General features: G+C 41.1%; 1 protein-coding gene across 1 annotated transcript in view; it reads left to right on the top strand.

The window, feature by feature from the left end:
- Positions 1-432: 432 nt before the first annotated feature.
- The window catches only part of NPEPPS (aminopeptidase puromycin sensitive), a 59,163-nt gene continuing 32,407 nt past the window's right edge, over positions 433-27,188 (top strand). Inside the window, exons 1-3 of the mRNA XM_050934815.1 lie at positions 433-606; positions 11,708-11,792; positions 23,659-23,736. Coding sequence (XP_050790772.1) covers positions 484-606; positions 11,708-11,792; positions 23,659-23,736 — 286 coding nt within the window. The 5' untranslated portion in view covers positions 433-483. The remainder of the gene's footprint in view (positions 607-11,707; positions 11,793-23,658; positions 23,737-27,188) is intronic.

Genomic DNA, 27,188 nt, shown 5'->3' with positions numbered 1-27,188 from the left:
GGGGGGGGCACTGCACGTTGTAGACGTGGGAACCTCTGCCCCACTTCGGGGGGGGGGGGGGGTTTGTATCCCCTCCACGCCACACCTAGCCGCCCCTCTCCCCACGCGCACGCGCAGAGCCCCGCCTTCTTCAGGCGGGGCGCGAGAAGGCGCCTGGCCGCGGGCGCGCTTCTGACGCCAACGGGCTCGCTCCCTCTCTCGTTGGGAGCGGCGGTTTCCAACGGCGCGCGCGTCACGCCGTTGCGTGCGCCCTCTCGCCGCGGTGCGTGGCGCCGTCCCCCGCGCACGCAACGTCCAACCCCTGCCCTCTCCTCTCTCTCTTTCTCGGCCCCGCCCCCCTCACGAGACCGTCCTCACTCCTGTGTCGGGCGCGCGCCGGGCCGAGCCGAGCCGCCCTTCCCGCCGTGTGTGTGTGTGTCGCTCGCTGGCCCGGCGCGCTCGCTGGGTCCCCGCTGCCTCAGGCCTCCGCCCCCTCGCCCCGCCATGCCGGAGAAGCGGCCCTTCGAGCGGCTGCCGGCCGAGGTGTCCCCGCTCAACTACGGGCTCTGCCTCAAGCCCGACCTCATCGACTTCACCTTCGAGGGCAAGCTGGAGGCGGCCGTGCAGGTACGGCGGGCCGGGGGGCGCCCTGGGGCGGGAGAGCGGGGAGGGAGGGGCCGGGCTGAGGGGCGGGGGCGGCCTGGTGGGGGCGGGGGCGGCCGAGGGCTGCCTTGTGGGGACCCGGAGGCGGGGGGGGGGGGCGCCGTGCAGGTGCCAGGCCCCGGGCCCAGACAGAGACAGGAGGCTGGGTACGGGGGGGGGCTGGGCTTTGGGTGAGGAGGGGGGCGGGGTGACCACGCGCTGCGGCCCCGCCCTACCGCGGTCCTTACGATTGAGGAACCTTGGGGTCTCCCCGGGGGGGGGAGCGCTTTCCACGGTGGGGGATCGTGGGGGAAGGGAGGTTGGGGGGGAGGCTCTTCCCCGGTGGGGTGTCGTGGGGGGGATGCTCTTCCCCGGTGGGGGGTCGTGGGGGAAGGGAGGCTGGGGGGGAGGCTCTTCCCCGGTGGGGGGTCGTGGGGGGGGAGGCTCTTCCCCGGTGGGGGGTCGTGGGGGGGGAGGCTCTTCCCCGGTGGGGGAGGCTCTTCCCTGGCGGGGAAGGTGGGGGAATGCTCTCCCCAGGGGGTGCTCCTTAGGGGCAGTGTCTGAAGATCAGCTTTTAGTTTTCCCCTTTGGGGTTCTGTGTTGGGAGGGTGTGTTACCTGCCATTTGCTTTTGCTGGTCCACTCGCCCATATTTCTTGGATATTTCCCTTTCTGCTTCCACATTTCTCCCCCAATGTTTCCTTTCAGATCCAAAGAATCCAAGATCTGTCTTTTTTTTTCTGTAGGGATGTTAAACATCCAGTGGTAGGTAGTAGTACCAGTACTAAGTAAATTGGTTGACACTGTAGTAAAGAGAATAGGATTACTTGCGGCACCTTAGAGACTAACAAATTTATTATAGCATAAGCTTTTGTGGGCTACAGCTCACTTCATTGGATGTAGCCCACAAAAGCTTATGCTACAATAAATTTGTTAGTCTCTAAGGTGCCACAAGTACTCCTGTTCTTTTTGTGGATACAGACTAACACGGCTTCTACTCTGAAACTGTAGTAAAGAACACGATTTGTTGGGGAAGAGTCAACACGGCTTTTGTAAAGGGAAATCATCCCTCACTAGTCGGTTAGAATACTTTGAGGTGGGTCAACAAACATGTGGACAAGAGGGATCCAGTGGATATCGCACACTTGGACTTTCAGAAAGCCTTTGACCAGGTCCCTCACCAAAGGATCTTAAGCAAATTAAGCAGTTGTGATAAGAGAGAAAGTCCTCTCATGGATCAGTAACTGATTAAAAGACAGAAAACAAAGGGTAGGGATAAATGGTCAGTTTTCACAATGAAGAGAAGTAAATAGCGGTGTACCCCAAGGATCTGATCTGTCACCAGTGCTGTTCAACATATTCATAAATGATCTGGAGAAAGAGGTAAACAGTGAGCTGGCAAAGTTTGCAGATTATACAAAATTACTCAAGATAGTTAAGTCCAAAGCAGACTGTGAAGAGTTACAAAGGGATTTCACAAAACTGGGTGACTGGGCAACAAAATGGCAGATGAAATTCAGTGTTGATAAATGCAGTGTAATAATATATGGAGATATACCTATCTCATAGAACTAGAAGGGACCCCGAAAGGTCATCGAGTCCAGCCCCCTGCCTTCGCTGGCAGGACCAAGTATTGATTTTGCCCGTAAGTGGCGCCCTCAAGGATTGAACTCACAACCCTGGGTTTAGCAGGCCAATGCTCAAATGACTGAGCTATCCCTCCCCCTACGTATAGGAAAATGTAATCCCAACTATACATACAACATGATGGGATCTAAGGTAGTTATTACCACTCAAGAAAGAGATTTTGGAGTCACTGTGGATAGTTCTCTGAAACGGTCTGCTCAGTGTGCTGTGGGAATTAAAAAAAAAAGCTAACTTTAGAAACCATTAGGAAAAGGATAGATAATAAGACAGTAAATATAATGCCATTATATAAATCCATCGTGCACCCACTTCTTGAATAGTACATGCAGTTCTGGTCGCCTCATGTGAGAAAAGATGTATTAGAACTGGAAAAGGTGCAGAGAAGGGCAACAGAAATGATTAAGGGTATGGAACAGCTTCTATGTGAGGAGAGATTAAAAAGAGTGGGACTATTTGGCTTGAAAAAAAGAGACAATTGAGATGGGATATGATAGAGGTCTATGAAATAATGAATGGTGTGGAGAAATTGAATAAGGAAGTGTTATTTACTGCTTCACCTAATGTAAGAACCTAGGGTCACCCAATGAAATTAATAGACGACATTTGTTTTAAACATGAAAGTTCTTCACACAATGCACAGTCAAGCTGTGGAACTCATTGCCAGGGGATGTTGTGAAGGCCAAAAGTATAACTGGATTTAAAAAAGAATTAGATAAGTTCCTGGAGGATAGGTCCATCAATGGCTTTTAGCCAGGATGGTCAGGGATGCAACCGCATGTTCTAGTTGTCTTTAAGCCTCTGATTTGCCAGATGTTGGGACTTGATGACGGGATGGGTCAGTTGATGATTGCCCTATTCTATTTATTCCCTTTGGAGCAGCTGGCATTGGCCACTGTTGGAAGACAGGATAATGGGCTAGAGGTACCATTGATCTGACCCCATATGGCTGTTCTTATGTGTCAGGATTTGCCCCAGTCAGTATTCTGATCCAAAAGGTGCTGCATTTGAACGGTATTGTATGCATTCAGTCTCTGAAGTGGCTTGGAATTACCTGGTTGGAAGCCTTTATGTATAACATTACAAATTCTTCTTTTCCCTTTGGTTAACACCAGGTTGGAAGGGACTGTGGGCCTCAGTATCATACAGAGCAGATGTGTCAGTGAAACAAGAGGCTACACTACCAGTAAAAATGTGTAAACAACCCAAAACACTGAATTTCTCATTTTTTTCTGAAAGGCAAAAACTTTACCATGCTCAGGCTTTTCCCTCTGAAATTAGTTTGAAAATGATGTACATTTGTTAGGTTCTTGTTGGGCTTTCTTTCAAACTGGGACAGTTTGAATGAAAAGAGAATGAAAAATATTTGAGGAAGATTGTAAATACCTTGTTTGAAACACACCCATCCCAAAATCCTTTGTCATAAAGGGGAGTTAAAACCTGCCTGTAAACGTAATCCTGTGTGAGTAATAAGGTTGTTAAATATAAGTATAGGGGGAAGAAGACTCCTTCACCAGACAAGTTCGTCGTGTCTGTGGAGATTAGGGGTGGGTGAAAGGCTATGAATGATAGTAAATCTTGTGACTTGGCAGAAAGATGACCAATGATGAGTAAATTTGCATCATGAGGAAGAAATATTGAGCTGCAGAAGAACCACCAAATACAGAATTTCAAGTGCTAGAGATGGGCTGCTAGGGTCTTAGGGTCTTGCTTCAAGTCTAGGGCTGGTTTTGGAATTTTGAAAGACCTTCATTGAGCTTGTATTTGGTGGATTTATTATCCCCTTTGAAGTGCTCTTAAGGTTAGGGTACAGTTCAGAGAGCACTGATCAGTGCATTTAGAGAGAACGCATCAACTAGTGAAGAAAAAATGTAATGTGAAGTAATGTGAATATTTTGAAGATGTGCCTATTCATTCTCTGAAAATCCTAGATCTTTGTCTAGGCACCAAGTTGCAACGGATTTCATACATAGGCACTTATTTTTGGGTCTTGAGTCTTCCAAATTATTTGGATTTGGATTGAGAGTGATAACTGGACCCTCATCACCGCCTCCCGAAGGGCTAATATCAGGATTTATTAACAATGGCTGTGCAGACAGTAGTTTGTGCTAAGGGGTTAAAGAGAAATACTTTCTGACCTGGAGGGTGTAACTTTTACACCTGGATGAATCACTGAGTTGTTTATGGAAGCTTGTGCTACTGTGTACCTCAAGTGTCTATGTTCTGCCATTTGGTATCCTCAGTCGTGAGCCGTAGAATCAGTAATAAATATATAATTCAACTATCCTGTTAAGTGTCAGATTAAAGGTCAGTGTCCAATCAGTGAAATTGTTTTTTGCATTTGTAGCAGTAAGCAGGATATGTTGGTCTTTTGCACAGTGTTTCTGTTGGTCACCCTGCTGCCCTGGGCATTTAAGGCTCAAATATGTGTTGCGCTTGAAGTCTTGGCTTTGGAACACCAGACTTTTGAAAACTTTAACCATGTAAACTGATAATTTTTTTTTTCATTTACTCCACAGAAGTAAATGTTATACTTATACAGGGTCTTTCCATGTCAGCATCAGAGAGTAGAACCTTTTATGATTCAATAGTTAAGACTGTGTGTCAATTGTTAACTGAAGCAAATCATGCAATTTCAAAGTCTTGAAAATTACCAGTCCTTATACACCTCAGCCCCGATATAACGCTGTCCTTGGGAGCCAAAAAATCTTACCACATTATAGATGAAACCATGTTATATCGAACTGGCTTTGATCTGCTGAGTGCACAGCCCCGCCCCCTCCAGAGCACTGCTTTACCGTGTTATATCCGAATTCATGTTATATCGGGTCGCATAATATCGGGGTAGAGGTTTATGTAATTTTTAATTTTGGCACTTTAGGTTTGCTTGTTGTCTGCTCTCTTATCCGGAAACTACAATGTTATGATCTGTCTCTTGATAAAGTGCACGTTTATAGCCAGGTGTATCTAACATCTTTTTCAGAGCAGTGATGTAGCTTGTTAACTTACTGTTTAAGTTATAGCTATTTTCTGTCTGGTTGTTCAATGTGATTTTTAACTGCTAAAATTTAGCATTTACACAAATGCATATATAATTCAGAAGTCTGTAGAGTTCTGTAAAAGTCATATAAACTGACAATTTATATTACATAATGCTTATATCACACTACAAATGATGATCCTTCAAAGCATCTTGTGAGGTGGTTCATTTGTTATCCCCCATTTTACAGATGGGGAACGTAAGATGGGCTAACTGATACTCCTAAAGTTAGAGGATACGTCTGCACTGCAGTTAGTCACCCAAGGCTAGTCCGTGCCAGCTGGCTCCATCTAAGAGGCTGTTTAATTGTGGTGAAGATGTGGTGTAGACCTACCTTGGAGGGTCCTAGAGCCTAAACTCCAGCCCGGACCTGAACATGTGTACCACAGTTCAACAGCCCCTTAGCCTGAGCCCCACGAGCCAGTCAGCTGGCATGGGCCAGCTGCAGGTTTAGCTGGAATTGAAACTAAGGGGGTCTAGCTCCTGGTTCTGCGTTCAGTCCACTAACCACACTTCCTCTCAATAGTCCAAACTGTTGCAAGTACCTTTTTGTAACTGTTTTAAAAAAACATAATTAATGTTTATTCAGAAAAAGATATGAACTGCCAGATAGTTAAGTCTCCAGTTCATGGAAGTCTCCCTTTGTAACTCTATTTCTAAGGATCCAGCCATCAACTCAGCACAGTCATTACACGATGTCTAGTCAATTGAAGTCTGTTTTGTTTCCACATCCCAAAAGGCTTAATGCTGGACCAGGAACAAAGAAGGGATATACTAGTATACCATTCTTCAGCAGCATCAAATTGAAGAGGCAAATCTGAGTTAGCTATCAACAAAACTGATCAGCTGACTCCTAACATTCGACTTCTGTTTTAATCCTATAAATTAAAGTTTGTGATGCTGTAGTGCCTCTGAACAATTACCTGTCCAGTTAAGGGTGTAACAGCTCAGAACTTCAGACGGACTTGGGCAGCATGATTTTGCTGGTTTGCACATACTGGAAATTGTAAGCCATCATACTAAACATGGAGAATATAAGCTCATGATAGTTCAGTTTTGTTATGTATAAACTGCCAGCAAAAGTCTTCCTGGCTGCACAATAGGTATCTTCTACGTAAAATGCTAGCTGTACAATATAAAATGTGTGGACCTTTTAAATCTCTCCTTTCCCAGTCCCTTTAATATGTCTTCCTGATATTCTGATATATTTAGCAGTGTTTTAGCCCGCATCTATCACTTTTTATAGCTTGCTTTTGCAGTGTCTTCCAGACTAGGGGAAGGTATGCATAGTGTCTGATCTTGTAGTAGGCTGATTAGGGATTGATTGATTGTGAAGTGTTGCATTTAAGACTCTTAAGATCCATCTTTAGGAGTACAGTGTTTGTAGACCATCTCTTTTGGGTAACGACTTAAACTTTTAGGCTATAGCTACAGTACGCAGCTTTTAGCGGCACCATGCTGTTAAAAGCCGTGCAGTGTAGCTGCTGTTTGTTGGCATGAGAGAGCTCTTCTGACGACAAAAAACTTCCACCCCCCACGAGCGGCAGCGGCTTTGTTGGCAGGAGAGCATTCCTGCCGACAAAGCGCTGGTCGCACCGGCACTTCTTGTCGGTAAAAGTTTTGTTGTTCGAAGGTGTATGTTGTTGTTTTTTTTAACATCCTGAACAACAAAAGTTTTGATGACAAAGTGCCAGTGTGGCCATACCCTTTGAGTCAGAGTCTAGTATAGCAGTTTGGATTTGTTGTACTTTAATTTAGATCTGAGTATGAAAATTAAAGGCAGTGCACTAAGTTTGAATCCATTTATATTTCACAGTCAGGAATTCCTGCTGTTACTCTTTCCATTCCTCCTGCTTTTCAAAATTGGCAAAACCTCTTAATTCTCGGTTCTGTGCAGTGCTATAATTCATCACACTAAATGGTTATCCTTTGTTATACATTAAAAAGACACTTGCATAGGGATTGTGTAAACTTAAACATTTCTGAAGTGTGTGAATACTATAGGAAAATAATAGAATCAAACGCTGATTGAAATATTAAATCGTTTTTTATAGCAGAGCAATACTGTATTCGGTATTAGTAGATATACTACCTGGCGACTATAATCCAGTCTAGATATAGGAGAATAAAAATGTGGTTACCTAGATAAGGACTAATAAATGTAACTGCCGCTGCTTTTCTCTCATTGACATGATTGAACTTTCAGTTTTAAGAAAGATCTCTCTGCGTATTTGTTTGTATTCTAGGCTCTGAACTAGTTTTCATATTCTGGAGAATAAAATACTAATCAAACGTTGGGCAGACTGAGTACATGGTTGTTGGAATGTTATATTTAGAATAACCATCGGACAACTTTAAATTACAAGGTTTTATTTATCAAGTGTTGACAAACTGTACAATACACAGAGTCCATACACCAAAGATTTTACAAGCTAAGATCTTAGGAGTATTAAAAAGGGGGTTCTGATGTATAAACCTTGAGACTGAAGTTCAAGTGGATTCAGATGCCATCAGAACTCCCCAGATGTCGTGTTTTTCAATTGCTATAAATAGTACAGAAATCGTAAAGAGGTTTCTTTCCCTCTACTCTTCTGCTGCTTCAGTACCTAATCAAAGATTTTTGAACATCTTCAACTCATGTTTGGAATAGTTATGAAAATATCTATGTTCACAAGTTTTGGACTTTCAGAATTATGGTTCAGGTGAGATAATCAGTAACTGACTTTTTTCCTTGTGCCCCACCTATTAGTGTGTTAAACATGGACACATCTATGTTAAATTTGATCTGAACACCAGAAAGCCTTGGCGATGGGCATTATAAAAAAGTGTATCGGGGGGGGGTGGGACCCTCATTGCTTTTTGACCTTTGAAACTAAAACTATACATGAGTATTTTAAAATGCATCTGAATTAAAGATAAAAAACTGGACATTTTCAGAGTGAAATCTTGGCATACTGTCTAATTTTCCCCTTGTAATGAATTGTGGAATGGCTTGACTTTTAAAGCTTTGGCTGCAATTGGGCTTTCTGGTTGGCAAAGTCCAGTAAATGCAGGTCAGACTTTATTGATTATTATGTAATGGAAACTATAAAGGATTCCATGAGCCAACCTTCCTTGATGGTTAAGTTACTTAGCCTCTATGCAGTAATTGTCCACGGGTTCACTACCTTTATTCCCTTATTACTCAAGGACTCAAACTGTTCAATGATCACTATTCTTTGTGCTAAGGTAGTTTGATATGGATGAGAGCCAGAGTGTTAACCTTTACCCTTTTCAGTTCTGAATGAGGTGCCTGATATGTCTAGTTCACTTCTATTCCAATGAAATTAGTCATTTTTGCAGTGGCTTGAACTTTTTATTTTAAATTGCTGTTGGTTTACATGAATATTCTGACTTCAGTGAAAGTATTATCTCTGAATTTTCGGATCTTTGCAATGTCTAATCTGGACAATGAAAAGTAAAATTTCATGTAGACTTTGTCTCTGCATCCTTTTGTTGAAAGTGAAATTTATAGACCCTTCCAAATTAATTGTGGATTCAAATATGAACAAGTGGACACTCCTCTTCAGATAAGTACACCATTCTGAAAATGAATCCCGCAAGGAAATCCTAAGAAAAGAGTTAAATTTTTACTGGTATTTGAAGAGGTGAAATTGAACTGGCTTTGAGTTTGAGTTCAATAGGACAATTATAACTATTCTTCCTCTGAGATCATGGAAAAGCAATTGTTGTTTCCATTGAGACTTGATATATCTGGGATATCAACAACCCAGTTCAAGTTTGTAACAGAGAGGAGGGGAAACTTGTGCTTCAAAACATTAAATTTTGATCTCCCACTCAGGCCAATGGAATTCTCCTCTCCAGAGAAATAAGCTTGGGTGGGGGAGCAGGAGGAGGACTGGAGTAGGGCTTCACCTTTCCCTACAGCCAGTAGCAAGATAGTGAACAGACTGTTGATCTGTTCCAGGATGGGCGATTCCGGAGGGATCTGCTGGGTATTTAAACTCCGACACCCATCTCATCTCAGTTTTATTGCAAGTGTTTTTATTTTGGTTATTGTTGGCCCTGTAGTTACTACTTTTCTATTCTCTGTCTTTTTCTTGTACTGAATCTCCTTGATCAGCCTGATCTGTTTGAAGGGTGGCTTAATTATGTTGTACAGCTGTGTGGAGCAAGGGTGACACTTGACATATTTATAATCTTGGAAATGAATGTACTGCATCCATCAAGAGTGCTTTTTGCCTTCTTAACTTGATTGTATTTCATGAATACAAACTACTGCATGAGCAGAGTAACTGTCTTCCAGAAAACAAACTTCTCAAGCTTATAAACTGTGTTTTCTAAGTATAAACTTAAATACATAGCTTTTATTAAAAAGTGTTAGTCTCTACACGGCACTGTGAATGTCTGTTAAATTTAAGATTTAGGTTCTGGTAAGGTAGAATGGTTAAATGTTGAGTGTTTTGCATGGATTTTATTTTAATTCTGCCTTGTCTTTAAGGATTGTTGAAGACTTGTGAAAGATTTAGTTGATTCCTACTTATTTTTAATAGAACGGGGGGAGGGCTTTTCAGCTGAGAACCTGCTTTTCTGTTTGAAGATTTTTTTTAACTGTGCTGTGTAATTATAGCATCACAAGTGTACTCTGTAATTCTTGGTGCCTAGTCATATTAATTTGCTGATTTCACCTGATATTTGTGGGAATGATAGAGTAAACATCACATGTTAATGGTTAACCTGATTCCTATGAATGTTTTCCAGCACTTTGCACACTTTTTGTAAAACTGGCTTGCTTTGCAGGAGGCAAGGAAAATCTAAAAATAGTGCATCCGCACAAAGATTTGACTATGAAGTTGTCTCCAGTCAATCCTAACCTCTACTGTATTTCAGGCACTGCGTTCTAATGAAGACAGTTCAGGGCTATTCAGTGCTTTTAAAGCCAAATACATGTTATTAACTTTGGTATTTTCTGATATTTAGCTGGCCTTTGGACAGCTCTTTCATGCATCATTCCACTTTTAAGATCTCAACTAGCTGAGGAATTTGGACTAATAGGTTGAATAATAAGGGTCTTCCAATTTAGTACCATTTAGAAAAATGTTTTCACACCATCTAGTTTTTTCTGAAAACCAGATTGACTGTGTCCCTTGATTTTTTATTTTTTTTTTAAATCTAAAAAATTTCCTTTCATAATCTCATGATGAAAAAACTGTGTTGGTTATATTTATGGGAGGGGATGTATATTTATAGTTACATTGGTTAGGATAAAAGTGTGTAAAGAATATTATCCCCTTTTGCCTCAGGACTAAGCCAGTCGCTAACTACTTGTGGTTCAGATGAAACTGCCTCAGTAGGTGTATTGTGTATTTTTCCATCATGCAGGTTTATAGCACTGTCTTCTGAATAATCTGTTACTAGCCACTGTGGGAGACAAGCAGTTCCTAAAAACTTGCATTTTTCTTTCATCCAGAATTGTACTCATTTTGTAGTAGATTGGTATTTAATTTGGGCATCTCTCTATTCAAGCTTTTGCATCCAAGTGAGATGATGTAGAAGCGAGGCACTTTATTACATTGGTAGCCAGCCGTTTTAAAAATAAAACAATGTGTATGCAGACACAAGTTCTCAGAAGATAACTTTTTACTAGAAGTTAAAGGCTACCCTTTTAGCAGATGTTCCTGTGCTATGAAGTTCTTGTGTAATCTCTTAAATATTATTGACAGTGTAAGATGTTTTAGCTCATCTTCAGTAGTTATACTCTCCACTTCTACTTAATCCATTATTGCTCATTACTAGCTGGGAAGATCTCTGACTTCTCTGAGGCCTTGGCTACACTGGCGCTTTACAACGCTGCAACTTTCTCGCTCAGGGGTGTGAAAAAACATACCCCTGAGCGCAGCAAGTTACAGCACTGCAAAGCGCCAGTGTAAACAGTGCCCCAGCGCTGCGAGCGCGGCTCCCAGTGCTGTAAGCTAATCCCCACGAGGAGGTGGAGTACCTGCAGCGCTGGGAGAGCTCTCTCCCAGCACTGGCGCCGCGACCACACTCGCACTTCAAAGCGCTACCGCGGGAGCGCTCCTGCGGCAGCACTGTACGGCTGGAAGTGTAGCCATACCCTAAGTGTTTGTTATTTGCATGGGGATAGTGCTTAGAAACCCCAGTAAAGGACCAGGGCCCCATTGTGCTAAGGTCCTCTACAGATTGTGCATATGCATGTTCTAGTAAATTATTTTATGGAAGAGAGGATATGGTGGTATATTTTTTCTTAGTAGCTACTTTGTTGCAATATTTCATCTAATTCCAAATGATTGAAGATACAAAGTGAATACCAAACAAGAGATAGTGTTAAAGGGGAATGTGTATGAGCCTTTCATGACACTTGCTAATAGAACTTCTTTTGCAGGTGAGACAGTCAACCAATCAAATTGTGATGAATTGTGCTGACATTGACATTATTACAGCCTCCTATGCACCAGAGGGAGATGAAGGTAAGAACTACTTTTGATGCAGTTTTACATGTGCCCTCACAATGCTTTTGATACTGGAAGTTCCATCACTCACAGATCAAGTATCAGAGGGGTAGCCATGTTAGTCTGGATCTGTAAAAGCAGCAAGAGTCCTATGGCACCTTATAGACTAACAGACATATAGGAGCATGAACTTTCGTGGGTGAATACCCACTTCGTCAGATGCATGTGAGTTGAGCACTGTCACAAGATTTTCTTAGCTGTTGCACCAAACTCTAGTCTACTTTAGTTTGCTGTGCATGGATTTTAAATGTGTAATGTAGTGGATGTTCTTAATTTGATTTGCAGATTCTTCATTGGGACTCCTAGTTCTGAAATGGAGGGAAAATACAGAGGGAAAATGTGGTAATAGTTGGGTAGTAGGCAGATACTACTTTGCCAGCTCAGAATAGGAAAGTGGCAAAAAAGGAAGAGGTGGAGTCTCCCTCTTTCCTTGTTGGTGGATTTAGAAGGGATGCATAGAAAGAAGTCCTATTATTTCAGCATTTATTTAAATGGGTGAGTGAAAGAGCTGAGATTAGAAATAATTCTATCCTTTGAGTTTAGGCGTTAGTCCAGAGCTGAAGTTTAATTCCTCTACACAGTATTTAAAAAAAAAAGTCTATTTTAATTTTGCACAAAAAAGGAAATTGAGTTGCAGCTGGAATTCTACCCTGTTGTGCTTTAGCATTTCAGCTCAAGGGATGTTTCAGGTTGACAGTTCTGACACCTTGTTATCCATTTATGTAACACCATAGTGAGACATGGTTTGCACTGTGAGGCGTGTGCAGTTCAACTTAAGTGACAAAACATGGAGTAACAGTGCAGGTAAAGGAGGTGTTGCAGAATCAATAGTCAGATCAATGTAGGAAGATTCATGGGTGAAGGTGGGAAGAAGGCACTTAGATGCATGTGAGAGTGTTCCAAGCATTGGAGCAACATGATTAGAATCGAAGTGGATATAGGAGACAACAGGAGTATTTAGAGGTCCCAATTGGGAGGAAATAAGAACAGAGAAAGGTGAAGATGAGATTACATAGGGCCTTAACAGAGAGGACTGGAACTTTCAATTGATATGAAAAGACGGGAAGCTAGTGAAGAGATTCAAGGTGGTGAGAGAAGATGATTTCAGCAATGGGATTTTAAATAGATTGGAGGGTGGAGAGAAATTATAGTAATGAAAGCATGAGATGACCTAGGTGTGGACAACATGGTCCTCGATATAGAAATGCTTATCTTACTATGAAGTAGATTTACAAAATAAGGAGAGTTAAGGATGTTTTAATAACTTGTTTGTGAGCTCTTAATGTTTTTTTTAATGGAGTCTTTAATAGTACAAACATGATAGCAGATGTTTGGCCCACTGTGTAAGAGTACATTTTAAATCCTCCAGCCCGTAAAAAAGCTCTGCAGAACTTTCCAAAGAGAATGCTATGATAGTGATGTAATGAAACATTCCCTTGAAATTTGGTTATAAATAAGATGAACTACTGTGGGTTTAGATTTGGAAGATGTTCCTCTTCAGTTGTTGGATAAATGAAAGGGAGTTGGAGGGATGGGACCCATTACATTTTTTTAACACTTAAGAAAAAGGGAAGCTTAAAATTCTCCTGACTTGGTTTAAGCTTATGTTCCTTTTGCAGTGGTGTACTAGGAAAAGATTTACTAAAGAGTCCATTATCTATGTCACAATTGCAGGTTTTTGTGTGACCAAAGGAACCATCCACAAGCAGGCTTTGTTTTTAATTTGGTTTGATCTTTGTCTTCAGTGTGGTGACATTTTCTGCAAACATCAGGAAAGTAACCAGAGGATCTCCCAGTGTTGGCTGTGAACAGCTGAATAGTGCCCAGGCAGATAGGGATCTGTGCAGTAAGGAAGTAGCATTCAATGGGTATGTTTTGAGAAAGTTGAACTTCATGCAGGAAGTGCCGTGGGCAGTGAAAGAACAAGACTGTGGTGCAGGGAGCATTGTCAAGCAATTTGGAATCTGTCCATTCAGCCTTGATGGTGGGAGAATGCAGTGCTAGTTGTTCTAGATGCAAGGTTTAATTCAGGCTGTGGGGCCATATCCTGACTCTCCAATCCTCCATAGTTTTCACAAACATTTTATTCTCCAGGATAACAGTGTACACTGTGTCATTAGCAATCTTTAGTCTCATTAAACACACTGTATTGCTAAGTATCAGAGGGGTAGCCGTGTTAGTCTGGATCTGTAAAAGCAGCAAAGAATCCTGCTCATGCTCCAAAATGTCTGTTAGTCTATAAGGTGCCACAGGATTCTTTGCTGCTTTTACTGTATTGCTAGGCATTCCTGAAGCTGTGTGTCATGCTGGTGGTGAGGAGGTGAAGAGCGTGATGACAATAGCAGAGGATGTAGAATTTATCCTACCTAACAAAACCACCATGTGTACATGATGCCTCTTGAAGAGTCTGTTCAAGTACTGGGGAAATGGCAGGAGCAAGCAGGAAAGGATAAATCACATCTCCAAAATCCTTGTCTTCCCACAAAATTAAAATGAAGTCCAAGAGATTTAAAATTTTGCACCACCTGTTTTTAGTTATTGGCCTCCCATTTGCCATACTCTGAAGAGTTTCCCTGTGACATTCATTTTATACTGTTTCAGTGTTGGTATCCTTACTGGATAGCTTGGAAGTACCAGTAGCAGAACTTAGTATAGAAAATTATCCTTTAAAATAATTGTATGTTCTGTCCCTCTATTGTTTTCATAATCAAGTAAAATAGAAAAGAAATTTCTGTGGCTGAAACACTTCCTCCTGAGTTTTAATTACCTTGACTGTGGTAAACTGTGGCAGTGTAAATACATAGCTTTGTTACATAGAAAATGTATTCCTAATAAGGTTTATTCTTATACTCTGGCTATTTCTTTGTTGGGTTAAGGCATTTTATTCAGTTTGGCAGGCTGCCAAATAGTAATGGCTTTCCAAGTAAAATTGCATGGAATTGGCAAGCCATTTGTAAAGGTTCTTTTCAGGCACCTGTTGCTGTTACTTAGAAGTCTGTCTTACTAGTGCTGCTATTGTGATAAATACCATGTAAAAGCAATACATATTGTTTGATTGGCCACAAATACAAAATGTTGTACTAGAAAGGGATGCAAATATAAAACAAATCAATTGAACTTTTGCTATTAATACTAACATTGTACAAGGGTCAATATAAATATTATGTATTAGATTTTAAAACAAGAATTATAGGAATCTTTATAAGATCAGTAAACTTTCTCCTTTTGCAGGCTGCAGTGAGGAATTGCTACCCATTTTAATTCAATAACTCGGGGAAGAATTTCTGCTTGATGTACATGTTGTTAAATGTCAGGCAAGATAATGTCTTATCTCGTTTTAAAGTGTGGTTCTATGCTGAAAAGTAACAGTGTAGAAATAGCACCTTCTTTCTCAACAAATCTGCTCCCCTTGTGAGTAGAGGCAGGTTTGCTGACTTCAGTGAAAACTGTTGTTGGGTTTTTTATTACTAATTCCTATAAGCCCTCCAGAGCTCGGTATATGGGAGTTGGATTCAAGTGTGACTTAATATGCAAAGGCATTGACTACTGAAATATGAGAATTAATGATCTTACTAGAAATAGTAATTGAAATTCTGTCTGGTAGCTGTGAACTTGCCACATAGATACACTAACGTTACACTGGAACCATGATGCTCAGTTTAGAATTACTCAGAATTTTCTGTTGCAAACTCTTCCTTCATTTCAGTGAGTTTTCTTTCATGACTGGATCATTTGTTGCCTTCTAGATTCCTGGGCCTATACTTCTTTTGGTGTTTGTGTAATGTTTATTATACATGGCCATCTACCTCTGGTTAAGGTGAATAGTTATGCATTAGCCATATTACCTTTGTCCAAATGAATGGCCATGCTCCACTAAATAAGGGATTAAGAAAACAAGTATAAATAGTTGGCACGTTAAGTAAATTTCAGGGGATTGTATTTTACTCACATTTAATATTGGATATTAAGCAGTTTGATTTCCCTGCAAGTCTGCATTTTAAGGAGGTGTGAAATTATCTGCTGAAGTCATAATTATTGGTTAATTATTTTTCATCTTCATTTAACTTGGAGAGCATTTTGGATGTTTCACAGACTACAAGCAACTTGTTACTAAAGACATGAATGTTGAGGTACTTGGAGGGTAATTATCAGCAATTTCACGTGCAGAATTGCAAACAGCCATAGTGTTATCTGTTAATTTTACCAAATAATTGAGTTAGCAGTACCCTTCTATTTTAGCATTGCTGTTTTTCTATATACATTTTTTGAAAAAAATGTTGCCAGCTGACTCCTTATTTAAATTTTTGCTGCTTGATGTTTGCCACTTCAGTCTTTTCAGTCCCACAGGAAGTTAACCAGTAATAGAATGCAGAACCTGATTAAGGTGTTCCTAGATTCCCCAGCTCCTGAAGTCACTCTGATTACATCAGAATCTCAGCTGTCATTTAAAAACAAAAATTAAGTTTCTAGTAGTCGTGAAAAGCTTGGTAATATGCAGTTGTATCTACTTGAGTCTGCAGATAGTTTGAACTGAGAGATGTGAACCACCTTGTGCATTTCAGTGGAGTGTTAACTTCAAAACTAATGCTCCGAAGGGATCTATCAGCACCACCCTTTCATAGAATCATAGGACTGGAAGAGACCTTGAGAGGTCATCTAGTCCAGTCCCCTGCCTTGTTGCAGGACTAAGAATTATCTAGACCATTCCTGACAGGTATTTGTCTAACCTGCTCTTAAAAATCCCCAGTGATGGAGATTCCACAACCTCCCTAGGTAATGAATTATTCCAGTGCTTAAGCACCCTGACAGGAAGTTTTTCCAAATGTCCAACCTAAACCTCCCTTGCTGCAATTTAAGCCCATTGCTTCTTGTCCTGTCCTCAGAGGTTGAGAAAAACAACTTTTCTCCCTCCTTCTTGTAACAACCTTTTACATACTTGAAAAGTGTTGTCATGTCCCCTCTCAGTCTTCTCTTTTCCAGGCTAAACAAACCCAATTTTTTCAGTCTTCCCTCGTGGGTCATGTTTTCTAGATCTTTAATCATTTTAGTCACTCTTCTCTGGACTCTCTTCAATTTGTCTACATCCTTCCTGAAATGTGGTGCCCAGAACTGGACACAATACTCTAGTTGAGGCCTAATCTGCGCAGAGTAGAGTAGAAGAATTACTTACGTTTTGCTTACAGCACTCCTGCTAAAACATCTCAGAATATGTTCGCTTTTTTTTTGTGCAACAGCGTTGCACTGTTGACTCATATTTAGTTTGTGATCCACTGTGACCCCCAGATCCCTTTCTGCAGTGCTCCTTCCTAGGCCGTCATTTCCCATTTTGTATGTGCAACTGATTGTTCCTTCCTAAGTGGAGTATTTTGCATTTGTCCTTATTGAATTTCATCCCATTTACTTCAGACCAGTTCTCCAGGTTGTCCAGATCACTCTGAATTTTAATCATCTCCTCCAAAGCACTTGCAAACCCGTCTCAGCTTGGTATCATCCGCAGACTTTATAAGTGTACTCTCTATGCCATTATCCAAATCATTGAATGGCCACAAGGGATCCTGGGCCATAGGGTATGTCAGCACTGCACAACTGACCTGGTGTTTGGCACTCTGGTTACCTTACCTGAGTGTGATCTGTTTCCACAGCAAAGCTTTACCCACATTATTGTTTCCTCAGTGTTTCTGCACTCGCTTCTGTCTGTGGGCATATCCCATGATTTGTGCTGAGATGCTCGGGGATTTTTTCCCAGTTAATTGTATTAGTTGTGGGAGAACTTGTCTGTCCTTTGGAGGTGGAGAGGGAGAATTGTGGGAAGGGCATTGGAGCACTATGAGCACTTAAGTGCTCTTGTCCATCCTCATCCTCACGTTCTAGCCCTTGCTAAAGCAGTTTGTGCTTTAACCCATATCCCAAAGCTATGCATGCAAGCATAGGTTTCAGGTGCAATTAAGCATTTGGATGAGGGTGGGTAGTAACAGGGTTGGGCAAAAATGAATGTAGGAGCACATGCTAAAGCTACAGACATACTCTGTGTGCTGAGGGCCCTGGATTGCCTTAATCTGGACCTGATGGGATGAGAGGGCTGCTGTGATATGTAATCATTTTTGTGAAGGAGAAAGTAGTACTTCTTTTAACTAATTTAGTTGCATAGAGTCCAATGAAATTTTGTGAAAATCACCAGAAAACTCTCCATAAATCACATTGCTGGAGGTCAATGATTAATGCTGATGACTGAGGAAGTACAAGATGTTAACTTCTTTCATCTGTGAAACTTTAACTCCGCAAGAGGGTAGGTGAGGAGCCTCAAACTCTTTCTGCTCTGGCAGATTGCTTGGGCACACCTTTAATGAAAGGCTGAAGTTTGTCCACACTGTGCTAGCAACAGTGTTTTAAAAATAGATCCCAGCACAGTTTTGAGAAACACTGTGCTTGTCAGGATTCCTAGTATGGTGGTTCTGAGCTTGCCCAAACCACTTTATTGACTCTCTTCCCTGGGACAGATTAACTTTTGTAGTTAAGTATGAATATAAATAACGTTTAAAACATGGAACCCGCTGACCCCATTTACCCACGTATTAAAACAATATTAGCCATAATCTAACTCCCCCATTCGCTGACTGCCCCGACCCCTATCCACACCCCCACACCCTGGGACTCCCATGCCTATCCAACTGCCTCCCGGGACCCCTGCCCCTTATCCAACCCCCCTGCTCCCTGCCCTCTTACCGTGCCGCCCAGAGCACCAGGACTGGCAGCCGTACCACCTGGCTGGAGCCAGCCACGCAGTCTAGAGCACCGAGGCAGGGTGATGGCTCTCGCAGTTGTGCTGCCTGGCAGGATCTCTCAGCCCTGCTGCCCAGCGCGCTGGTGGCACAGTGAGCTGAGGCTGGGAGGGAGGGGGAACAGCAGGGGAGGGGCCGGGGCCTACCTGGCAGCTCAAGGTCCAGGCAGGACTGTCCCGCAGGCCAGAGGCAGCCTGCCGACTGTAGTTTGCCCACCTCGGTGCTAGATGTTCTGCGGAGCAGGAAGAGACGGGTCATGTCCTGAAGAGTCTGTGTTAAAACCACTCAGATAACATGTTTTTTCTGCAAGTGTAGGTGGGGTCATAATATAAATATAGGCATAGTGGTGAGTTGCTTCAATTTTGAGCTCTGTTGGCCAAAATCTGGTGCCATTGAATGTGGCAGCAAAAATTCCCAAGCTGATTTCAGAGAGGAGGAGAATGTGACTCTGTGTGCCATTGTAAAGCCCTTGGATATTTTCCTAGGGAATTTAGTGGGAAAAACCAGAACATTAAACCTGCTTTTTACAGTTTGTGCTGTTAAACTCAGTAACTGTTGGTATTTAATATGTTTGATGCAGCAAACAGGATGTAGAATGTGTTTTGAAAGCTATTTATGTAGATTCTACATTAATTGTATCAGAGTTGTACTGAACTTAATTTTTAGCTCAGAAAACACCACTGAAAGTCTCCTTTTTCACTAGGGAAAAATGTGTTTAATGCATCTTAGTGAACTGAGGTAAACCTGTGAGGGATCGGGGGGGGGGGACGGGGGGTAGAGCCTAGGGTTTACCTCAGCCAGCTAGCATGTGTTTAAAGCTACAACTGTTGTCTCTAGAATTTTAATGCACTTTTCTCTTCCCCCCACCCCACCAGGTATGGACAGTGACCCCAGTTGAGTGTAGGGGGAATCATCTTTTACAATCAGCTTGATTCCAACATATATAATTCTATCTTTGGTATTGTCTGTGTTTTCTCTCAAAGACAGTACACTAGATTGGACATATTGCATAAAACCTTTGGCCAGGATCTAGATTGTTGTAGTACATGCCTGTAAATTGGAATAATTAATTAATTGACATATCCACCTGGATACTGTGCAGTTTCAGGAATTACTCTGTAGAAGTGCAGTAAGTTATTTAAAATACTGGATGTTCTTTATGAAAAACTGATGTTAAATAGGTAGTGCCCCATATTTTGGAAACTACTGGATCTTTTGTTAATGCCCTTTTCCAAAAGAAACTGATAACTAACAACGTACGCCTGTTTTCTCATGCTACTTAGTCCAGTGTGTATATTAGTGTGCCAGTGATGAACTCACCACCTGGCAGTGCCAAACCCTCTAAAGTTAGTAGACTGCCAAAATTGTACTGTTTCCTTCAGGAGCCTTTGTATTCAGCTCCATCAGGAATTCCAGCAGCCTCTTGCAGCACTCACATGTTTGTTACAAGCAGTTAGTTCTCTTAGGCACTTACAAAAATATTGTAGGCAGTATTCTAAGGCTTAAGTATTTGTGGACTGCATAATCACTAATTTATTTGTACTTTGCTGGGTATTAAAAAATCTTGCAGTCTTGAATGGGCATCCTTCAGATCCTTAAAAATAGTACAACTTAAAGTGTGATTTTTGACTTGATAGAAATGCAATTATCTCTTGTGTATTTTAACATAAAAATGCATATGGAAGACAGAGCTTGAGGGCCTGGGAAGAGACATTTGATTTGACACCATCCTCAATAATTCTGTTACGTGCATTTTTGAAACGTTAACTGAATAAATTCTCTTTTTGTTACCCTCATCGATTTAAATCTTTCTGCTATTTTAAAAATGTAAGTTAACCAGAGAAAGTTTGTGATAGCAGGGGAGGCTGTTCTTGAATCTTGTGATACTTAAGGCCTGATTTTCAGAGTTGCAGAGAGCACCCACAGTATTCGTCAAAACCATCCCCTCTAAAATCAAGTGCTAAAGCCCTAGGTACATTACAATGGAAACTAATGTTGGAAGCAACCCTGTTTAAACATAGTGTTAGACCCCATCTGCCCTACACAATTAAACATGGTTATTATCTGCATGTAGAAACAATGTTTCTTCCTGTGCAAGCAGAAAAAGTAAAACTGTGGAGTGGGGGCTGTTTTGTCTTTATATCTATCATGGTTAAAACATCAGAGGGGTAGCCGTGTTAGTCTGGATCTGCTTTTATGGTTAAAACAGTTGCCCAATGTTTTTCATGCACAGGCAAGAAAAGTTTTAAAACCACACCACAACAATGTGCTGATGCTAAGCACAATTGTTTTGTAGTGATTTAGAGCCTGCAGGGGGGAAAATAAATTAAATTAAGAAATTAAATATTTGGTGTCAAGTTTGGCAACAATCTGCATGCCTTATGCATGCTGTCAGGTACTTCCTGAGGTTCAGTAGGGTGGTGCTCTGAATCTGCAGTGACACTGAGTCCTTGACTTCATGATCAGGCCTTGCCACAGCCCTGTATGGAGAGCATAGTGTTGTTTCACTGAGCTTGGGATCAGGAGATCTTTTACTCTGATTTCTTAGCTCTTTATTTTAGCCTCAGTCCTCAAGCTGACACACAGTTGGTCAGCTCAGCATCACTTGCTGGCCCCTGTGGTGGACAACATAGTTTCCAGGCAGCCTGACAGAGAAGTATCTGAGGCAGATGTTCAGCCCCTTCCTCCTCATGTGACAGATTACTAGTGCTCTATCTTGTTACGCCAGGTTTGTTTTCTGTTGGAATCTAAAGATAGCAGGGATCAAAATCCAGTGAATCTTATTTAGTGATGCAATTGGCAACCAGTTTTGCTCCCTCATTTTACCATAAAGCTCATTATTGTGCCTTGTTCTTCAGACCTCCATACACTCAAAAGTCCAACAACATTCTGTCCAGTATGCTTCAACCTGCAGCTTGCTGGGAATGGCTCCTTTGCTTTCTCCGCCTTCTACAGAACTAAGAGACTAGAGGAACCTAATTACTTATCTTTTTTTTCCCTGGCTGTATTTGGTGAACCTTTGTCCACAAGGCATTGTTCAAGTCTTTCTTGTGTCTTAATATTTCAGACCTGTTTTCACTTGAATTCAGTGGTTTGAGCGGAAGAGGATAGACAATTTAAAATAGTGGAAGTGCAGAGTTTTAACTGTTCGATTAAACTTCAACACATCAGTCCACTAAACTATCATTTTTCTCTTGGGATTGAGTCACTGCTATATTTCTTTCCACTTATAATTGTTTTATAGTGAGGGTTGACTATCTCACTATTGCAATCAGTGCAGATTAAGTCCTGAGTAAAGTATGATGGAGCAAGTAGGTAAGACTGTATGCATTCATGCAATTTTTACATTTTAATTTTGTCAACAGAGATTGGTATTTACTCTGCATGACTTTCAAGCTGAAATAATGCACCATTTAAAAAAATGGAGCAACAAGTTCTCTCCTCTAATATTTTATACTAGAGTAAACTAAATCACATTTTCAGTAAACAGTATTACTGAAAAAGGAGTTCTTCCTGGCAGTTCCTGGCTTGATAAAATGAACTTGTGTTCTGTGACTGTATCTAAAAATGCATGTCTGGAAAATACCACCTTGCCACAATATATGACCCTAGAAAGAGGTCATTCTGTAATACTTCAAAATTAAACTCTGTCGTTTCTAGATGTAGTTCATAGTGATTCAAGGATCCATGTAATGAGAGAGGATACTGTGGAATGTTCTTCATTTAATGTGTTCATATCTAACATAGCACAGTTAATTTCTTCTGTCACCCTTTTCCTTATTTCTGTTGTCCGTTAAATATTAATACTTTAGAAGATTAAGCAAATGTGTATTAGTAAATCCACAACTATTCCTCGGTGTATATAATGCTGTATAGGCGCATGATGTGTTGAATGGAAATTCACCAGTTCAGAGCACTGGGAAGTATTAAAAATAGTGTTCGTCTGTTGATTACATACAGCTCTGTGTTTCTCAAAGCTTGTTAGTGATGGGTTATTTGTGTGGACCAGGGGTGGGGTGAAAGAGGGTCTAGGATCTCACCTTAAAAGCTGTAGCACTTTTCCTGGGTGAGGAGTGCTGGACACAACAGTTCTCTCCAAACACAAAGTGCCACTCACTGAATTGGTTAGAAAGGAGGAAGCAATACAAGGTGCTTCCTCAGCACTGAGCACACTGCAGCTCGGTGGATGAGCTTGGTATCGAAGTGCTGATTTCCTCTATATGTCAGTCTGGCCTAGATTCATTATTTAACAGTAACCATTTACAGTGTAGTGCTTAGCAGCTCCAGTTGGACCTGGGAGGCCCTTTATTAGCTGCTTTACAAATCTAAACAAAGACAGAGTCCCTGTTCATGAAGACCTCTGAGTTTCATTTTCAAGGTATAAGAACCAGCTTTGAAAAAATGGGATGTTGGTTTTTCAAATTGAGATCTAGAAGCTTCTAAAACAAACTGATTTTTGTAAATATGTTTTGGACAATTAGGTAAAATTAAACAAATCTCTATTGGACCAACTTTTCTCTTTGTTCTCCGTGACACTGCTGCATCTCATGTTAACTGAGAGATCTCAATTGGAATTTCACATTGTATTAGGAGAGCAGCATTTAAGTGCCACCAGCATGCTTGGTGCTGAACAAGAGGCAGACAGTCCTCACTCCCTCTCATTGCTCTAATTGTGAAACAATTAGGTTGCTCAGCCTTTGCAGATTCGTGTGAGTGCAGCATTCCAACGGAGTGTGTGTGGGAAGAGATTGAGGTAGCAGCTTGGAGTGAAATCAGTGTGTAGGAACCCTATGACCCCCACATAAACATGCTTAAATTGGTTTTCTGAGGCATGAGAATAGAGCATTGAACCTTGTCAGTAAGTGTGGTATTGCTTTGGGTGTTTAGGTTTATATTGTTCTATGTTAATTGAAATCTTGATTAGTGATTACATCATTTTGCTAAGTTCAGCTGGATTCAATTCACTGAAGTGTGAACGTAAAGTGCTCTTGAATTAGGGAAACATTCTAGGCTCTTGTTTGAACCAAGTGCTCTTTCCATTTCAGAAATACATGCCACGGGATTCAACTATCAGAATGAAGATGAGAAAGTTACTCTCTCCTTTCCCAGTACTCTACAAAAAGGTAAGAGGTGCTTCCAAAGTCTTAGGGCATGTCTACACTACAAAATTAAATCAACTAAAGATAATTTGACTGCTGCAGTAATTAAAGAGGTGTTTCACATCCACGCTGTGCGCAACCTCACCAGGCGTGCTTCCATCAACTTAACTGTGTAAGGCATGGCGGGGGCAATGACAGCTGGAGCCTTGCTGTCCAGGGACTGACAGTTCACAGCTGGAGTCTCCATACTGCCAAGAGGTGCAGGGAGCTCCAGCTGTCAGCCCTGGGGCAGGTGAGCCCCACAGTGGGGCTGACAGCCAGCAGGTGATGTAAGTAACAGTGTCAACACAGATACTGCCTCACCTCACCTCACCATACTATTTTTAATTTTTTTTTACAGTGCAAATATTTGTAATCAAATTAATAATACAAAGTGTGCACTATATGTTTTGTATTCTGCATTGTAATTGAAATAAATATATTTGAAAATGTAGAAAAACATCCAAAAAATATTTATAATAAATTCAAATTGGTGTTCTATTATTGTTTTCCAGTGCAATTAAAACGATAATTAATTGTGACTGTTTTTCTCTCATGGTTAATTGTGAATATTTGTTAATCGTTTGACAGTCCTAGTTAACAGTGAAATTATCTAGTTAATTGAAAAACTCCTTTGTAGAGAACATCCTATAAGAAGTGGGTGAGGGTAATAGAAAGTGGACCTGGTTCAGGTAATTATGACTCTCCTACCCTGGCTCTGTCTTGGCTAGCATTGCTTTCCGTTCTCAGTTCCCACCAAACAGGTAGCTTAATTGTTCACTGAATATTTTGGGTGTCTTGGCTAGACAAGAAAGAGAAAACAAGAAGAGGACCAAGAAAAATTGGTGACCTAGGAATGACAGAAGTTGCTTAAGACTCAACCCTCTTCTAGAGTCTTGATTCCATAACTGGGGATTAATGAATGTTTGTATAGTGTTTTAAGCAGATAAACCACAGTGCAAAGTGCTAAGTATTTGTTTGTAAAGTGCCTTAGTATCCCTGAATAAAAGATGCAGTAAGGGTAAAGTACTATAATGTAAGACTGCTCTATTTCAAGATTTACTCACAGTACTTATTCCTTTTCTGTCATCTAGACATAAAGTAACTTTTTGAGGCCAGTTTCAACCTCAGTATTGTTGAAGTAGTTGTTGGGGTTGGTGACATCATTGGATAGTTTAGGAGAGGAATAATTTCACATCTGACATGAGTTAAAATCTATCCCAGGTTGGTAGGGACTGAAAAAGAGCTGGTTATTGAGAGGCTTATATAAAATAAGCATTTGGATTCACCCCATGTCCTGGAGGGGCTGGTGTCCATCTCGCACAAATCCATACAACTGTTGGCTCTACTTCTAGGCAGTCTCCTTTGGCAGCCCATGCAGAGAGGCCCAAGACTGAAAGAGTATGAAAAGTAAACTGAATTATCTTCTGACTTGATGGGGAGAAATCATTTAAAAGGTTAAGATACATTGGTGGGACGCTGCAGATGCTCATATTTAAGAGTTTGTGCTGACTGAAATCGCATGGCCTACTGGTATTGCAACGTTTAAAGAAATCTTCCTATCAAGCCACACATGCTGTCTTAACTATGGAATAATTTTGTCATTACCCAACAGAAGTGGTTTGGTGTTGACAACTCCAGGAATCTTTCAGCAGATCCTCTGTTTGATATTGTCCTCTGTGGTTAGGCTCTTTAACTATTTTGCACAATAATTAGTAGATTAACTTGTAGCTCAGTGGGAAAAAATGTGCAGGTGATAGTTGTCTGCCTATAGGTATCATGGGGTCTAGCAATGGCAACATTGTAGGGGAGGGTTCCTGTTGATAGCGGCAATTTGTATGGTAAAATACCAGTGTCTGGGTCAGCTGGAAACACTCCTCTTGTAGAGATGTTTAAATATTTCACTGACTAAAAAAAAATCTAGTGCAAGTTACTATTTGCCTAGCTGTTAAAAAAATCAAGATTTGAAAGACACAAAATTTCAACTACTTTAAAAATTCCATATTTGATTCTCTTATACTTCATTGTCTCCATTCTTGAAGTTTCTCCCCTGCTCCCTCCAAGAAAGATTGGGTAGCTGCAGCAGGCTTCACGTTTCATGTACAGATGCACAAAGTCTGATTCTATGCATGTAGGACTTATCCAGTTGGTCTAGTTTGTTTATTATAGTGAGCCAGTAGAAGATTGAAATTTACAAGAATCGTATTTGTTCAATTATATTTGGCAGTAGCATGTTGAAATTAAAACACAATGATGGGATTAAAGGTTTATAGGTCCCCTTTTCTAAAATTCTAGTAGGCTTTTGCAAGAGTATATTTTAAAAAAGAACAGTTGTGCCTGTGCCTTAAAAATTACTGTCAGTCTAGCTCCTTAGTTAGCAGTTGATTCTACATTAGTGGTTGGATTGCACTAGAATAAAGTTTAATTTGTATTGACACTGTAAATGACATTCACTTGACTTGAAACCTGCTCTACAAAGAACATTCTCACTGACACACTAAGTAAACAGCGCCTGTGATAAAGTGATGTTGATATGTCCGACTCTGGGACTATAGAACTAAAAGATGATTCTGTGATTGTTTGCTTTTAGTAATAGTGAAGTTTGCTCTTGAACACCTGAGGTGATTCTAATCATCTGCTTGCCATTGGGAGTTAGGCTTAGGAGCTATTTATATGAGAGATTGTTGATCTGTTCTCTTATTACCCAGAAAGGGCTAAGCTGAATTAATGTAGTGCTCTCCAGGCTTTGAATATACAAACTCCTTGTTAACTGTGTGGCAGTTCTGTTTGCTGAGAGATTTTTTAGGTTGGAATTTGACACCACAGTTGAATAAGGTGTATATTTTTATCTGTGCATGCAGATTTGTAAAGATTCTAAGCAGATACACATGTTACTGTGCGCTGTCCTGTAGGTTATTACCATGTTGCCTTTCTTAGCAAGATCAGGTTCCCATTTTTGCTGAGGCATCAAGGGCAGAATAAATCCTGGATGTCAGAGTGCAGACAGCTCTACCTTGACTACTGTATTAGATTTTCGTAAGATTCTATTAATAACCACTTAGGCACTCCATATAAATAGGCTTTCTAAGCCTACCTGTGGAGTGTAGAGTTAAAATTAGCATCCCATCATGCATCCCTCACTTGTAATGGTTGCAGTATCGGTCCTTAAATTGGGTAAATAGGTAGAGCTTAGTCTGATTACAATAAAGTACAAAAAGTGAATACAAACAGAAGCCTCACAGGTCCTGTACCAGTCAAGTGCTATATCTCCATGGCTGGTTAGATTTTGCTTGTATTACTCCTAATGCTTAGCTGCCACTGAACAGTGTTCTATGCAATGCTGCCAAAAGAGGGGAGGGTTTGAGAGGTGCTGGCGATGGAGCGGTAGGTGGGGGAGGAATTGGAGGGAAGAGTTATTTCGAAGGGCAGTGAGCCAA

Source organism: Gopherus flavomarginatus, chromosome 25 (assembly GCF_025201925.1).
Source record: "Gopherus flavomarginatus isolate rGopFla2 chromosome 25, rGopFla2.mat.asm, whole genome shotgun sequence".
In the NCBI taxonomy this organism is placed as follows: domain Eukaryota; kingdom Metazoa; phylum Chordata; order Testudines; family Testudinidae; genus Gopherus; species Gopherus flavomarginatus.
This window is presented reverse-complemented; position numbering and strand designations above follow the sequence as displayed.